The sequence below is a fragment of the Orussus abietinus genome, unplaced genomic scaffold, assembly GCF_000612105.2.
Source record: "Orussus abietinus isolate OABI.00-Male unplaced genomic scaffold, Oabi_2.0 scaffold22, whole genome shotgun sequence".
In the NCBI taxonomy this organism is placed as follows: domain Eukaryota; kingdom Metazoa; phylum Arthropoda; class Insecta; order Hymenoptera; family Orussidae; genus Orussus; species Orussus abietinus.
In genome coordinates, this window is record NW_019394596.1 from 293,138 (window position 1) to 308,291 (window position 15,154).

At 41.8% G+C, this 15,154-nt stretch overlaps 2 protein-coding genes across 2 annotated transcripts; one reads left to right on the forward strand and one right to left on the reverse strand.

Moving 5' to 3' along the window:
- Positions 1-1,780: 1,780 nt before the first annotated feature.
- LOC105701919 (nuclear pore complex protein DDB_G0274915) lies at positions 1,781-6,031 on the reverse strand. Its single transcript, XM_023432833.1, has 2 exons — positions 5,596-6,031; positions 1,781-5,424 (listed from the first exon to the last, which is right to left on the reverse strand). The coding sequence occupies exons 1-2, from the start codon at positions 6,029-6,031 to the stop codon at positions 1,781-1,783; spliced, it is 4,080 nt and encodes a 1,359-aa protein (XP_023288601.1).
- Positions 6,032-9,109: 3,078 nt separating this feature from the next.
- Positions 9,110-15,129, forward strand: LOC105702136 (zinc finger protein 91). Its single transcript, XM_012429463.1, has 3 exons — positions 9,110-9,626; positions 9,897-10,242; positions 10,314-15,129. Exons 1-3 carry the CDS (start codon positions 9,453-9,455, stop codon positions 13,670-13,672), a joined length of 3,879 nt encoding a protein of 1,292 aa, XP_012284886.1. The 5' UTR covers positions 9,110-9,452; the 3' UTR covers positions 13,673-15,129.
- Positions 15,130-15,154: the final 25 nt, after the last annotated feature.

Genomic DNA, 15,154 nt, shown 5'->3' on the forward strand with positions numbered 1-15,154 from the left:
AACTACTTGCAGAGATGATCGTCATCGAATCTACTGAGCTATATCATTGTGTTCCTGTACGCTTGAAGAAGTACTCGCTAGAAAAGATAGAAGTATTATTACGTGTTATATTCGATGTTAGTTTAGACGATTTTTTTACTCATGTTTAGAGGGACTTTTTATTCCATTTTACAGGACAACGTGTGTACGTACATTCTTTGGAGTTTCGAGAAAGATTCAGTCTTACATACGACGTTTCAGAAGCCGCATAATGTAAGGACGTTACATTTTCATTTGTTTATAACGTAAGAGTTAGCGTAATTACATACTAGTTGAAAATTCCGGTTACCCATTACATCTTCAGAAACAACCGAGTTTTAGTTCCCCGTAGTTGTAATTTTATTCAAGTCAACCTTAGTTGGGTCCATTTAAAGTCCGTTTATGTACATCGATAAAATGTCGCTGTTCAGGATACACAAAAACAATTCTATGGTTAAACAAATGGATAAATATATAAATAAATAAATGAATAAGATACATATGTATGTGTACACTTATGCTTACGTACCCCCTGCGGGCAAGTAATATTTCGTGTAAGGCAATGACGATACCTCACTGGGAAGAGTTTGTGTAATAAATAAATAAATAAATAAATACATAGGCGCGAAACAAGAGACAGTCGCTGATACGAATAATGTAAAACATACACAATAAGATATAGCTGAAAAGTGAAATAACGCATAGGAATAAAGTTGTTAAACAGTGATAATTAATATCAGTGATTAGAAATGACACGACTAAAGATATATACCATTAAACTATTATAAAGATATATGTAAACATACAGATAATTATAGTGATGAAATATCATCCATTGAATTATTATGAGTAAAAATTACTATTTCCGGAGTGTACCGTATCTCCATATACTAAACCTATACCAATTCCGACGAAACAAAGATTTCCATACAACAGAAAGTATTGCAGTAACATTGCTCCAAGATTCTCCTTGATGCAGACTACAGCTTAACCTTATAAAGGATTGCTGTGGTGTAGAACATAGTATTAGAGGTACCCATACGTAATCAATTTTTTTGACGTCTAAAACACTTCTTTCAAAATAATTGATTACTTATGGATACCTCTAATATATTGTTATACATTCTCGCAACAACATGCAATAAAACTGTAATACTCCGGTTTTTATTACAATTTGTTCAATGTACTACAATTAGTTTACGATGTTGTATGGGTTCCTGTCGGAAGAGGTCTGCTCCGTCAGAACAAAAGAAACTTCGTGAGTCTATTACATTTATGCAATTTATGCAACTATGCTATATTTACGCAACGCTTGTAAGCGAATAGGATTTCGCATTTGTTTAGAATCACGATAAATACAATAACCATAAATTGAAAAACCTTTTCTATCGAAAAACCACGTTTTCTTATAAATAATTAAAGAATCAATCTTATCAAACACGCATTATTTTACTAATATCTTGCGTTTTGTCATGTTTTCTTTTTGTAGACATAGATGCTCTCTGAACAAAAAGGTAGTATCCAAAGAAACCTTAATTCTCCCCGCAATGTTTCCAGGATCTTGCCATGTTCGCAGAAGAAGAAACGAAGAAACTTATTGACATTAAGAGACCACGTGTACACTGGGAGACATCAATGCCCTTCCATCCTGCACAGGCGATGCCGTATCTGCAGGGGAGGCATTCACGTCCGCCAGTGTACGTCTCTCATAGAAGGTACGGCTAACAGAACTCTATCTTATTCGTTCTTATTAACCGTGATGTTAGGTTTCCACAAATGCATGACTACTGACCTCGGAATCATGGGGGACAGTTTTTTCCTCCTCATTGGATGTGTCCCCAGGAAATTCATAAATCGGCTTGAACCCTCCAAATAGAAGTGGCTTAAAGTTTTCCGCGTCGAATTCCCCATTTTCTGCATCTTCGGTATTCATATCCTTCTCCTTTGGGGTGGTCGGTTCATGAGTATTTTCAGGATTGACGTCATGATTAATAACGCTCCATCCATTTTTGGTCGGTTCTTCTGCACTGACGCTAGCCATGAACGGTGCCATAAAGCTCTGCGGAGAAGGTGCCGAGCTGGAGGAACTTGACGGCTGTTGAGATGGCAAAATTGGCTTTTGTTTAATTCCCGGGTCGAAGTGATCCTGACTTTGTTCGTGACTTTCGAGATCAAGGTCAGTTCGACGTTGAGAGCTGGGAGTGTAAGCATAAGCAATCGGCGTTACGGTAGCAGCTCCATTGGAAAGCCGATGCAAAGTCGTTGATATGGTGACGGCTTCGTTTTCTTTTGCGGCAAAAGGCATGTAATCTTGCAGATATGGGATAACATTAACTCTACTATCATGAGTATTCTCTTCGGAGCCAATATCTAGCTGGAGGACGGGATATCGTTGATTGTTCGTTGTGTCGGAGTCGGTCGGCACCAGAAGAGGCTTTTCCTTGACTCCAGTTAAAAAGGAGATGTCCGGTCGTTCCAGAGGATACGGGAAGTCATGAAGCGAAGAAACGGATTGAGGCTTGCCTTCATCCCTCCTAATCGGTAAGATTTTCTCGTCTGTTTCATTATCACCTTCCTCGTCATTTTCTCCGCTCTCATTTTCGTTGGCCAAAAGATTGTCTGGCGGTAGTGGCCTGTGGGGCCCTCGAGTCCCTACAACCACGGTCTCATCTTTCTCCCTGACTCCATCTTGTAGAACGTTGACAGCAGAATTGACCGGATACACCACGAAGACTGAGTCCTTAACCGCATCCGGGCTATCCTTTTTATCCTCCTCCATCTCGTCATCGACGTCGTCCTTTTTCTTAATAATCCTCTCCTCCATGGTGACCTTGAAAGGAGGCGGAACGTTTCTAACTACGGAATCACCTTCCAACCCACTAGCTCGCTGTTGGATCATCTGCAAAGTAGCGACACGATTCCCCGAGGGCGCAAGCGATAAGACAGTTCTCTTCGAGGGGAACGCCGGAAGCGGCCTGGAAGGAACCTGCGGAGGTTCCGCAGAAAACGTGTCCGAAAGCTCTTCTCTTCTCACCTTTTGACCTAACAGTCTGTTATTAGCCTGATATCGTTCGTGCCTTATTATCGGGGCAAGTTCCTCAGGCTTGTCGAAGCCAGGTGGAAAGTTCCCGGGGTGCGAATGCGGAGACATCGACGGCGATACCTGCGTAGGCGAGGTCGTTTGTAGCGGAAGAGAGATCAACGCCGGTGGGGGCGGCGGATATAATCTTTGAAGATTCGGGAACGGAGGCCTCCTCTGCGAGTGCAGGGGCCCGTGTAAACTTGCCGGAGGTCTTCCTCTAGTCGCCCCAGATATTCCGCCAGGACCCATCAGTCCTGGACCAGGAGCCGGCAAAGTTCCAATGAGTTCCGCTCCTCTGTGTCCCAGAGATGTTTTAGCATTAGGTCGGAATTGGGGAAGAATATTAGGAAGTAGTTTAGTATCAGCCCCCGAAGTGTATCTTCTCTTGAAGATCACCTCCGTTGGCCCAAAATGAGTCGATGGTTTCGAATGGGGAAGAGGAGGCCTCACTCTATGATGATCGTTTCTGACATAATTTCCAGGAGGTTTCTGCCTTATGGGAGACTCATAAGGTAGCCTGGGCCTCTCTGCAGGAGGAGTGAGACTTTCTGACAGCACAAGAAGCCCGTTTTCTTGGGCTGGGCTCTGTTCCCTGATATTCGTCATCGTAGTCGCCGGCGATGACGCCGAGACCGTAGATGGTACAAGGGTAGAAGTCGGCCATTTCTGTGCAGATTGTTCTACAGGATTTCCAATTATTACTCGATCTCCATGGGTACCATCCTCGTTATGACCTCCTGGAAAGACGACAAAGTCGCTATTCTTCTCAGGTCCTGCTGAGGCTGGATTTTCGCCCACTCTAGGATTCGTGCTATTTTCTTCCACCTGAGGTCGATTATTCTCCTGGGAATACTTACTGGGCAAAGAGAAGGGATTTGCACTCAACGAGGGCTGCTCTATTTCGTTCACGATCGTCTGGTGATGAGGATCGGATGAAAGGGTTGATGAAGACCAGAATCGCTGAGGGGATGCCGGCTTGATATCGGTATTAAATATATTAGATGGTTGGTTGATTATAGGGTGATTCGCAAACGGGCCAAGGCTATTAATCCGATTTGCTTCCGCAGGTTCTCGGTAAGGTTTCGTCGGACCGGTGAAGAACATCGGTCTGAAAGACCCTTCGTTTTTAATACCAGGAGGCGTGTCCTTGGTCGCTGACGCCACGTAGTACCCTACATCCATATTCTGATGGTTCCCAAGGATGAAGGATACGGAATCCTGATACGGAGGCACAATAATGTTGCTGGTACTCTCCGGAACCGGTCTTCGGAAATGTGCTTCCTGGTTCGGCAAATTTTCCACGCCCTTTATATATCCTACATTTCCAAGGTTCCCCGGATTCGTTGCTCTATTGGGAACCTGCTCGAGCCCGAAGCTCGGAAGCTTTTGCCCGGGATCCTTCATCTCACTGGTCGTCAAAATTTCTTCGGTAGAGGAGACAACTTCGTCCTTCTCCATCTCTGTATCCATATTCATGGCGGACACGGTCGTAGACGAAGTCATAGGAGTCGCTGTTGTCATCGCCCTCGTTTTCGAGGTCGTCGATGTCGTTGCATCAGTAATCGATGTGCTAGGTTTCGTCGTCGTCGTCGTCACCACCGTCGAGGTACCCTGAGTGGTCGTCATAATCTTCGGCACGTTCACGGTGGTCTGCACCCCAGGAGGAGGTTTCGTTAAGTTTCCACTATTGTCCTCCTCAACCAAAAGGTAATCCCTATCATTCTCCAGCGACTCAGGCATATCGTAATCGTAGAATTCATCAAAAATCCCATCATCTTTGTGATCGTTCTCGTTTTCAAGCGTGGAAGTTACGGGATCCCTCGTCGGAGGGGAAGAAACGAAGGAAGGATTTTTTCCTGGTGGGTTCTTTTCTCGCTTCGACTCTGAACGTGTGGCCTCGTCATCTTTCACCCAGCTAGATGTGGAAGACAAGGTCGAAGAAGTAGATGACATCGGAGGCAAAGAAGGTTTCGAGGTGGGCGTCGATTTCATGGTCGTAAAAGTAGATTCAGGTTTCGAGGTAGCTCTAACTGTCGTTGGTGGGTGAGGCGAAGAGGTCATCACCGTTCTGTCTTTAGCGGTGTAGATCGTCACTTTAAGATCCATCTCGGAATATGGTTTATGATTATACATGCTTCCTCGGAGACCGTTCGATCCGCCTTGCACCTTCGTGTTGGCGTACGAGTTCGAGATTAGCGGGAATTTATTCCTGCTGTACTTATCCGATGAATAGCGGACTGGTAAATTCAGGAAGTCATGAAAGCTTGGCGAAGAGACATTGATCTCGTTGGCACTGTAGTTATCGTGTTTCTTAGTGTTGCCTCCTTTGGTAGAGTTATCGCTATTTCTGATACCCATCTTCTCCTTGGCGCTATTAAACTCCCCCACGTTATCGCTCCTGCTACTCTTGGTATTATTGAGAGTATTGGCGCCATTGTTGGTCCCGCTGGAATTAATATCCATGGTACTGTATATTGGATTTTGAGAATTAGTGCCCAGCATGTTATTGTTAACGCCGCTTTTGGGTTTGTCGTTAGAGTCGAGATATTCATTTTCAATTTGGGGATTATGATTCTCTTCGTTCTCGTCGACGTACTCCGTGTAGTTGAGGGCTTTTAAGGGAGGAGCTTTTGCAAAGTCGATGTTACCGGTAAGTGGATCTTTTTCTAGGGAAAAAGGTTTCCCACCGTTAAAGGCAAACGGGGTTGGTATCCTGAAACCGGAGAGAGGGCCTCCCGGGATACTTTCTTCAGCAATAGTGTCCTCGTGATCGGTGTTGCTCTCCATTTGTCGGGACTCCTCCATTGCCGGGTTCTGACGAAACGTGGTCTCCTTACTGTTATCCAGATATCCACCCATCAGGAAATCCCCAGAAATGCATTTCAGTAGGACTAGAGTCGATACCGATGTTAAGATGAACTTTGATGTCATAGCGTGCTCTCTGTGTTTTTATTTGTCTGTGGGACAGAAACATTAAAGACTTTAGGAGACGATTTAAATGAAACACACACTATTTGACCAACATAATTGGACTAACATGAATTAAATGGAATAAACATATTTTAATTCAACAAATACTACAGATTTTAGAACAAAGTATCGACTGAAGTGAAAGAAGAAACAGTAAAAATACCCAACTTAACATTGTTTTTAAGGAACGAGTTACTTTCATTACTTAATTCATTTTATGTGTATTGTAATGGCAATGCATGTATGATTCATTATTATTTCATATACGTCTTCGAAATTGAAACAGCTATAGCATTAACCCAATATAAAAGAACATAGCTGTATTCGTATAAACTTTCTAATGGCTTAATGCAAACATTAAAAAGGGAGAAATTAATTACGAACGTAATTTGCAATTAAAAATCGGTTCATGGAGTTGAAAGGAGTCTCGAGGTGAAAAATTTGGAAGACTCTTGGATGGGGCAGAACTCGGCCAAGAGAAAGACAAGATGTCTCAGGATGTTGACTGGATGGCCTTGAAGCTTCGACTCGATCAAAGGCCAAGATCGGCTTCAGTGGAGGAAAAGGCACCGTTATATACAGAATCATTACATCACTCGGTCAGCTTCCCGTTTTTTAGTGGGTCAACGGCTTCGATAATTCCTGTCTGTATATTTTTGCATTCAACTACCGCTTGATACCTCTTGGCGAGGAATATTGATTCAATAATCTTAAGGACGACTTAAAGTTTATTCTTATCGGGGTTGTTTATACATAATCGCTCAACTATATATAAAATCAATAAAGGCTCGTGCATATAATTGTTGATAAATCAACTTTTCCACAAGATGGCGCGAAAGTCATTAACCATTTTTTAAAGTCAAATCCGTTTTCTTATTCATGATCCATTTATGTTTCTTTCTTTCAGAGGTATTTAAGGTGAAATGACGCCCTTAAAACAGTTGATTGGAATAAGACACTTTTTTTAAGGATATTGGACCGAACTGTCTAAAACTTTGACACGTGGCTCGTAACCAACTATGAATTATTCTGACACTTAAAATTGACATTTTCGGCAAAAAAGTTTTTTAACCCAGCCTAGACCAGAAGCAAAACGGCGTCGAACTCTCATATTTAAATCAATGTAATATTATTATAGGCTACGATATAAGAAACGAAAATGTCAGGACAATTGTACAACTATTTAGAACACTCTAGTAATCGAGAAACTTGTATTCGAACGGGATAAAGGCAAAAAAGTGTCTTATGCACTGCTATGCTAAAAGGATGGTAATACGATATCTCGGAGAAGATTTTTAGTTGCCCCTGAAATCACAGATGGCGCAGTCTAACACTCTGCAGTCAATTAAGCCATTAAAATCCATGAATCCAGGGATTTCTGGGGTTTTACTTCGATTTCTTTATAATTATTGTTCGAAAACGACAGGTCGAGTATGCCATTTAGTCCTATACCCAAGTCAATTAGACACAGCTGTCGATATAAAAACGAACGTCGATAAAATAAAACTCACTATATGCTTTTTGGCGGTAATGTCATTCCGAATTCTTAAGTGGTACATAAGCTGGTACTACATATATATTTATGTGGAAGTCTTATATATTTTCGATCAAGCAACTCCTTCCTAGTTAAAAGAACATTCCAATTATGTCGTCGCACTTTTTTTACATGAAATGTTAAAATTAAATTTGCAATGAAAAAAAAAAAAGATGTTCTCGCGACAAATATTTATAATAAACCGTAATGCGAGAGAGAACAGGGGCAATATACCTCAAATTCGCGGAAATTCCTGAAATCTCAAGTGTAATCACAGTTGTGACGTTCACTGCAGGGACAGAAGTGTTAATCTTGAACAAAGCACGTATGTGGAGAACGCCGTGACGAGAACTCTATCGGGCTTTCACTCTCGCATCTTCTTTGGTGCGATCGGTCCAGCGTGAGAACCCTTTTCCTTCTTAAGGCGCGTTAGTAAGCGCGGGCGGAAGTAGAAGCGAAGATTCGGGGCGCGGGGCGATCAGAGAACATTCGGTACCGGGTTACTTCCGGTATCTCGCATAACTCGCGACCGACCGCTTCTTACGTGAACTCGGACTCGATTGAGGGTCGAAGAGAGCGACTGGAGCCCAAGAGGACGGTGATCAACCTTGGGCGAGGTGGCTCTTCAGGGTGGGAGAAAAAGCTAATGGACGGATCGGCTGCGACGAAACGGTAAGTGCAAGGAACCGTTAGACGACCCACATATGGAAGAAGCTACTGCGAGAGAAGCGGGGTTACGAGAGTCGAGATAAGAACGAGTCAGGTACTCAAAGAAATTTTCGCCGTTTCGAGATTAACTCTAAGATGATGCGAGGTGTATTTAAACACTCATAACGTGACCCTCATCTCTTAATGAGTGAATGAAGAAACCTGAAGATGGCTATTCACCACGAGGTTGTTTGAATTAATCTTTCTTGCTAGATTTTAAAATTATAACGAAGATCTCTTTTGAAAGTCTCGCGTAAGTATATCTGGACAATGAAGAGAGACAAGATTGCGAGGGAATAGAATTTTATTGCTTGCCACTTTAGACTCTTGGTCTTCTATTTATTTTAAAACTTTTATTTCACATGGTTATAAGTTTTCCCATTACATTTTATTTCTTTACTTATTACGAAAAATGTATTGATGGTGGGTGGATGGTGGCGGCGCTTTTCCGTGCCTACTCTGGCCTGCAGTATACAACGGACACTTTAGAGAACTCAAACTTTATCATCACCATCCTGGATGTCATTTCTGCTCTTGGGTAGGGTCGCGCGATCGTGTCCTGTGTTGCCCCCTGGTGTTTGGCGGCTGACGTACTTGCCATCTGTTACCCTCAGTGGCGGCGCAACTCTTCTCTCATCATCCACTCCCCCACCAGGAGGCAGCACAGGACGCGATCGCGCAACCCTGCCCGTTAGCAATCTCCCAACTGATCTCTGATGTTTAATGACATAATCGTCCTAATGTGCCCAGTAAAGTAAATAATTGTGCGTTGATGAGATGGCACCACTCGTCGACTATTGAGAGCTACGTCTATGAGCGTACGGGAGGAAAAGGGTTAAAAGCCGACGGGTGTATGTGGCACGTAGGTGCACGGATTCGCGGGCCGAGAGTGACCGATCGGGGTTTTGCAAGGTCTTCGGGAAGGAAAGAGGTGTACGCCCGCATGTTTCGCACCAGTCGAAACAGTCGGAGCGGGAAGAATCCCGAACTGTGCGGTTCGGGGTGGTGCAAGTCTCGAAGAGTCCCTAGGAGTCCCAAAAATCGCGCGGCCCTGCGATAAGAGGGCTCGAGAGTGGCAGGTCCTGCCAGGCCCGTAGCTACTAACAGGCACTAACAGGTTCCGCAGCCGCTAAACAAAACATGGACGCCGAGGAGATAAATACGTCCGAGGAGCCTCGGAACGAGGAGGCGATCGTCTCCGCGGTGGAGATATGTCGAGTCTGTCTGATGGGTAATCTGGTGATGAGGAGCCTTTTCCACGAAACCGAGGTAGTACCCCTGTCCGCGAAAGCGATGAGCTTCGCCAGCGTTAAGGTTAGACACGTAACTGCGAGGTTACCTATTGTTTTTAGGAGGCCTCGTTTCTGTTTTCGTACCTTTCTGCTACACTCCTGGTGCCCCCTTGTTTGTTTACTACACATATTGTTCGCAACATTTAAGGAGTATCGAGTAAAGAAATCTGAAGGGATTAGAAAATAGAGTGATTATACGAGGGCTACCATTTTTATTCGACAGTTGGTTATTTTATTTAGGAAAATTGTGATTGCGTTGTATTAATGGTTGTACTTGTTTCGCACCGAATAGATGCTACCAGGGGATGGATTACCGGCACAAGTATGTTGCACGTGTGCTGAGAAATTGGAATCGGCATATGAGTTCAAACTCCAAGTGGAACAGGCCGATAGTGTTCTACGAGAGAGATTTGATAATGTTAACATTAAGGAGGAACTTTTCTTCAATGAAGTCGAGGTTCATCTGGAGGCGGATCGAACAGATGAAGGAGAGGAAATGCATGTGGAAATTTCTTATCAGGATGATTCAGATACGATATGTCATAGCTCACATAATTCTCAGTCGACGCTTTTGAAAGATCATTTGGCTCTTTTACAAGTTGAGAAGCTTGCAGAGCAAGAAAGAGTTTTACATCATGGTACGTTTGCTTGAATTTTATCTTATGTATTGGCTTGAATAATTTGGTAAGTTAGTTTTTCTTTTATGCAGAAGAGAATCTAATGCAAAGTAACGGAGAGCACATCGAAGAGAGATTAGAAGATCCTGAACAAGGGTTTTCCTCTGAAGAAGTGCAAGAAGGTCAGTCTATTACCATTTCAAGGAGCCAGGAAAATATCAAAGCAGAGAGTTTTCATGACATGGAAGCAATTACTATTGATGAGCACAATTATGTTGTACAGCAAGGCTACACGATTTCGAACGATAAGGAATTTAGTTCTCAACCAACTGATTCCAGTAATCAAGAGATCTCTCAATTTGAGAGTAGACTCGAGGTGGAAGAAAGTGTAACCAGAAGTGACAATGATCTTGAAGAAACGCCCTCAAATCTAGAAACACAAATACCAGTTGAACAAGATGCATCTCAAGTTGAGACACGACGAAGCAAGCGCAAATTGACACGGAGAGCAACCATAAATCGCGATTCAGATGAAGAAAACTATTTCGAAAATTTAAACCTTAGCTCTCGATTGAAAAAAGCTCAAGCAGACAAAGGTGAAAAAGTATTTTTCGTGTGTTACCTCTGCGACAAACAGTTCCTTTCAAAAGGTGTTCTGAAGGAACACATGCATTCGCATGAAGAGGTTAGAAGGGCACTATCTCTGAAGAAAGTACCAGAGAAACCTCAGAAAGTAGCACCTGTTTCAACTAAAATGCCTCCATCAGGAAAACGAGCAAACAAGTGTCCTTATTGTGGCAAGGAATATCTTTATATCATTTCATTTAGTAAACATTTGAAGCAACACGAAAAGGAGAAGGATAGGACAAAGGAAGAACCAATGCCGCTTGAGGTATCTTTCCAGGAAGACAACAATACAATTGATTATCCTGGCTACAATAATAAACAACATTCTGATGTAGAGTGCCCAAGAGTGGAAAGAAGCGAAGAGGCCGATACCAAAGGAAGCAATGACGATGATCAAGAAAATGAAAAAAGAAAACGAAGGAAGAGCAGAAACGCCGAACAATACTCTTGCACCGAATGCTCTGAGAAATTCAAAACAAAACGTGGCTTGTGTAAACATACGATACAACATACCCCTCTTAAATGTACAGTTTGTGAAGAAGAATTCGATGCCTTGGAGAAATTGCGAAATCATCGGACTAAACATGTCATGGAAGGTGTTTTATTGGAGCAAGATTTAGAAGATATAAAGAATGTAGTCGGCAAGGAAGCAGAAGAAGAGGAATTAGAACAAGAGGAAGAAGCAGGTGTGGATGACGGAGAAGGAGATGAACCCTACATGGAGAGTAGTCAGGAAGATTATGTGCATGCTAATGATGGATCTAGTGAAGAAAAGGATCTTAAGTGTCCCAATTGTCCGATGATGTACTCTCACAAAAAATCTTTATCAAGGCATCTGGAAACGCACGTAGGGACCAAATATGGTTGCAAGCTCTGCTGCCAACAATTCTCACGGAAGGACCATTTACGAAGACATGCCGAGCAGCATGGAAGACTTAAATCATACAAGTGCACGCAATGCAATAAAACGTTTGGAAACGAATTGACGCTACGAAATCATTTGATTGCAACAAATCACAGGACAATTATACATGGACAGGAATATGATCCAAATAAGCGGATTAAACGAGTTGCTGCAAAAGCTGCTCAAAAGATCATCGACAAGATTAAAACGGAGGATGGCCTTGAAGATGAAGACGAAGATGACAACCACGATGATTATGAAGGTGATTACCAAGATTTTGACAGACAGAGGTACATGGGTAGAGGAGCACTAAAGAAACAGATAAATAGGAAAGAATTAGAGTGTGCAACATGCAACAAAAAGTGCAGTTCAAAACAGTCATTAACGAAACATATGGAACAACACGTCAAGGAAGAAGCTACAGAGAAAGTAGAAAAACTAGAGAAAGCAAAGAAATTATTGGAAAGGAAAGATGTACAAAGGGGTAATTTAGGTATGGGTATGGATGTTGGTATCGGTGCTGACACAGGAGATGTTGATGACGATGACGATGACCATTCCGATTTCGAAAGTGGTCTCGATTGGCCAATGGACAACCATGAGTGTACAACTTGTAAAAAAAGATACAGCACCAAGAAATCTTTGCTTCGACATCAACTACTGCATGAAGAACCAAACTTTGAATGTGACATCTGTAATGTAAAATTCTACCGTAAGGATAAATTAAAAGCCCATTATGATAAGTGCTCCGAAAAGAATCCAGATCAGGTAAGGAAGTGCAACATCTGCGGTGACAGTTTTGAGAATAACGAGATTCTTCGAGAGCATAGAGCAAAACACGTAACAGAGGGTATACTAACGGAAGAAGATTTGAGAGAAATCGAGCCAAGGCCCGAAGAGAGGAAGCAGGGAGAAAAAGTTGCTAGAAAACGGAGAACGGATATTGTTGGCTTAGAATGCACCGAGTGCAATAAAAGGTACACCTCAAGAAAAGGTTTGCTGCGTCACATACAAGTTCACGAAGGTAAAAAGTACCTTTGTGATATTTGCCCGAAAAAGTTCTACAGGAGAGAACACCTCAAGATTCATGTAGCCAAGCATAACATGATAAAGCCATATAAGTGCAATCGTTGTACCAAGCGATTTATTAAGGAAGAACAGCTAACGAATCATCTGTCTAAGCATGACAGAACTTTTAAGAAAAATAAGGAAACGGACAGTTCGAAGCGTTTCTTATGTGAAATTTGTTCCAAGAGCTTCACCCAATCGACTACCCTTATTGCTCATCTGAGAGCGCACAAGGGAATCAAGCCCTACGTTTGCGAGGTATGTTCAAGGCCGTTCACGACTAATGCTTACTTGAAAATGCATATGAGAACGCATACGCAGGAGCGACCGTACATATGCCAATACTGCTCGAGAGCCTTTGCTCGAGCCGATACCCTGGCCAATCACCTAACCTCTCATACTGGCGAGGCGAAATATCATTGTAAGTATTGTCCAAAGAACTTCCGACGTTTGAAATCCTTGAAAGAACACGTATTTATACATACTGGTCAGAGACCTTACGCATGTCCAACCTGTGATCGTCGATTTAACAACAACGGCAGTCGTTACGCCCACAGCAAGCGGTGCAAGCAAAACTTACTGCAAAATCAGACCAGAGCACAAAATATGAATCCTCCTCAAACACAGATACAAGGTCGTATCCACCAGACAATTACACAAGCACAGGTGATTAAATCGCAGAATATAAAGACCATCACAATAACACGACCAACCGACCAATTAACGCAACAAGGCATCATGCAGCATCAAGAAATATTGATGCCTCTTATTCTACCACTGACGGTAACTCTGACAGATGTCGGAGAAGAAGTTATTCTGCCTGAAGGTACCAAAATATTTACCACCTCTTAATTAAACCTAATCTCTTCTGCCACAAGGTCTGAAGATATGTGATAGAATTCGACAAATGTCAAAGTGTTAAGTTTATGATTTACGTTGGACTGTGGAGACCTGAAATATGTAAATTATAAACAAAATAGCTTACTTTCACCTAAGAGCTAATGAGTATACAAAAATGTGTAATATAAGAGCTCATGGCAAAGATACTGCATCTTTATGGAAATGCAAAATTCCCACATGTCTAAGCCTTTGTGCTTAATTGTGTACAATATATTGCATCAAAGTTTATTTTTTCAAGGTGATGGCAAACGTATCGCTTGCTCACTAACATTTGGTACAAGTATATTCAAATAGTGTCACAGGGTCTCACGACATCAAATCTGAACGGAACATTGGAAGTAAAGCATTTATAATAGGAAAGATGAAGATATTTTCATAAAGCTGGGTGTAAAATGGAATATGAGAATATGCTTCCTCTCATTAACGTAAAGTGTTTAGGTCTTGTGTGTGTCACCAGGTGGTTATTTCGGAAACTCAAGATAGGTAATTTTGTTAAACCAGAGGTGAATTACGCTTCGGAGAGTAATCTCTGTCAAAAAAATGTCCAGTTTCATTCCTTTTCAGTCGCCATTCCAGCGATGTAACGAGGGCTCTCAAAATCCTGGCAATGATTTGGGATTACTAACATTTGTGAATATTTCTCATTGTTTATCGTTGTTGCGAATATAATGAAATAGAAGTTTTGTTATCACAATTATATTGTGCACATTATAATAATTTTTAATTTTGTTATCTGCGCCTATCATTTCGCATCGTGCCTGATTTTTCTTAATATTTTGGTAACTGATATCTTGTAGATATACCGTTAAGAACCTACTTTTTAACACTGGTTTGATGTTAGTCTAATCATTAACAGGTGTAAATGGCGGATATTGTTGTGTCTAGTAAATGCTGAAAGTGTTAAAAGAAGTTTCAAGCAAAATCCATTTAGGAATCAGGCAGATCAATCACGGAGATCCCTTCGATTCGTGTAATTTTATTTCTTTATTTATGTAAATATTCAGCACCTGGCAAAACCAACCGAATCGATGAGATCTCTTTGAAGTTAGACAATTATGTCAAGATCTAGTTAAAGATTTTTATCTCGATCACCTAGGGTAGAAATTTGTATATTGCAGAGATGATATATAGAAATTGTATCTAGCCTAGTTTAAGAGTGATAAATACTATTTTCCATTTTAAATACGTATTTTATAAATGCGATAAGTTTGATGATTATCCAGCTCTACGTATCGTTCGCTGTTCCGATGAGGCATTAATGAGTGCATATTGTAGGTGCACTTCAATTTAATCCGTCGATGTACTTTGATCGAGCGAACTGCTTTCGAAAGCTCTGGATTACAATTCTCAAATACTTGTACATAGCCGTAATAATGTGAATAAAAGATTCATAGTATTACAACCACTAATAATATTGGTTTTTTGTTCGCATGA

What these genes read in the sequence shown, in the direction of transcription:
- LOC105701919 (XM_023432833.1), bottom strand. Translation starts at nt 6,031, where the DNA reads ATGACATCAAAGTTCATCTTAACATCGGTATCGACTCTAGTCCTACTG. An exon ending in CGTTAACAATAACATGCTGG is followed by an intron (nt 5,425 to 5,595) that starts GCACTAATTCTC and finishes ACTCTACCAAAG; the next exon opens with GAGGCAACACTAAGAAACAC.
- LOC105702136 (XM_012429463.1), top strand. Translation starts at nt 9,453, where the DNA reads ATGGACGCCGAGGAGATAAATACGTCCGAGGAGCCTCGGAACGAGGAG. An exon ending in TGAGCTTCGCCAGCGTTAAG is followed by an intron (nt 9,627 to 9,896) that starts GTTAGACACGTA and finishes CGCACCGAATAG; the next exon opens with ATGCTACCAGGGGATGGATT. An exon ending in AGAAAGAGTTTTACATCATG is followed by an intron (nt 10,243 to 10,313) that starts GTACGTTTGCTT and finishes TCTTTTATGCAG; the next exon opens with AAGAGAATCTAATGCAAAGT.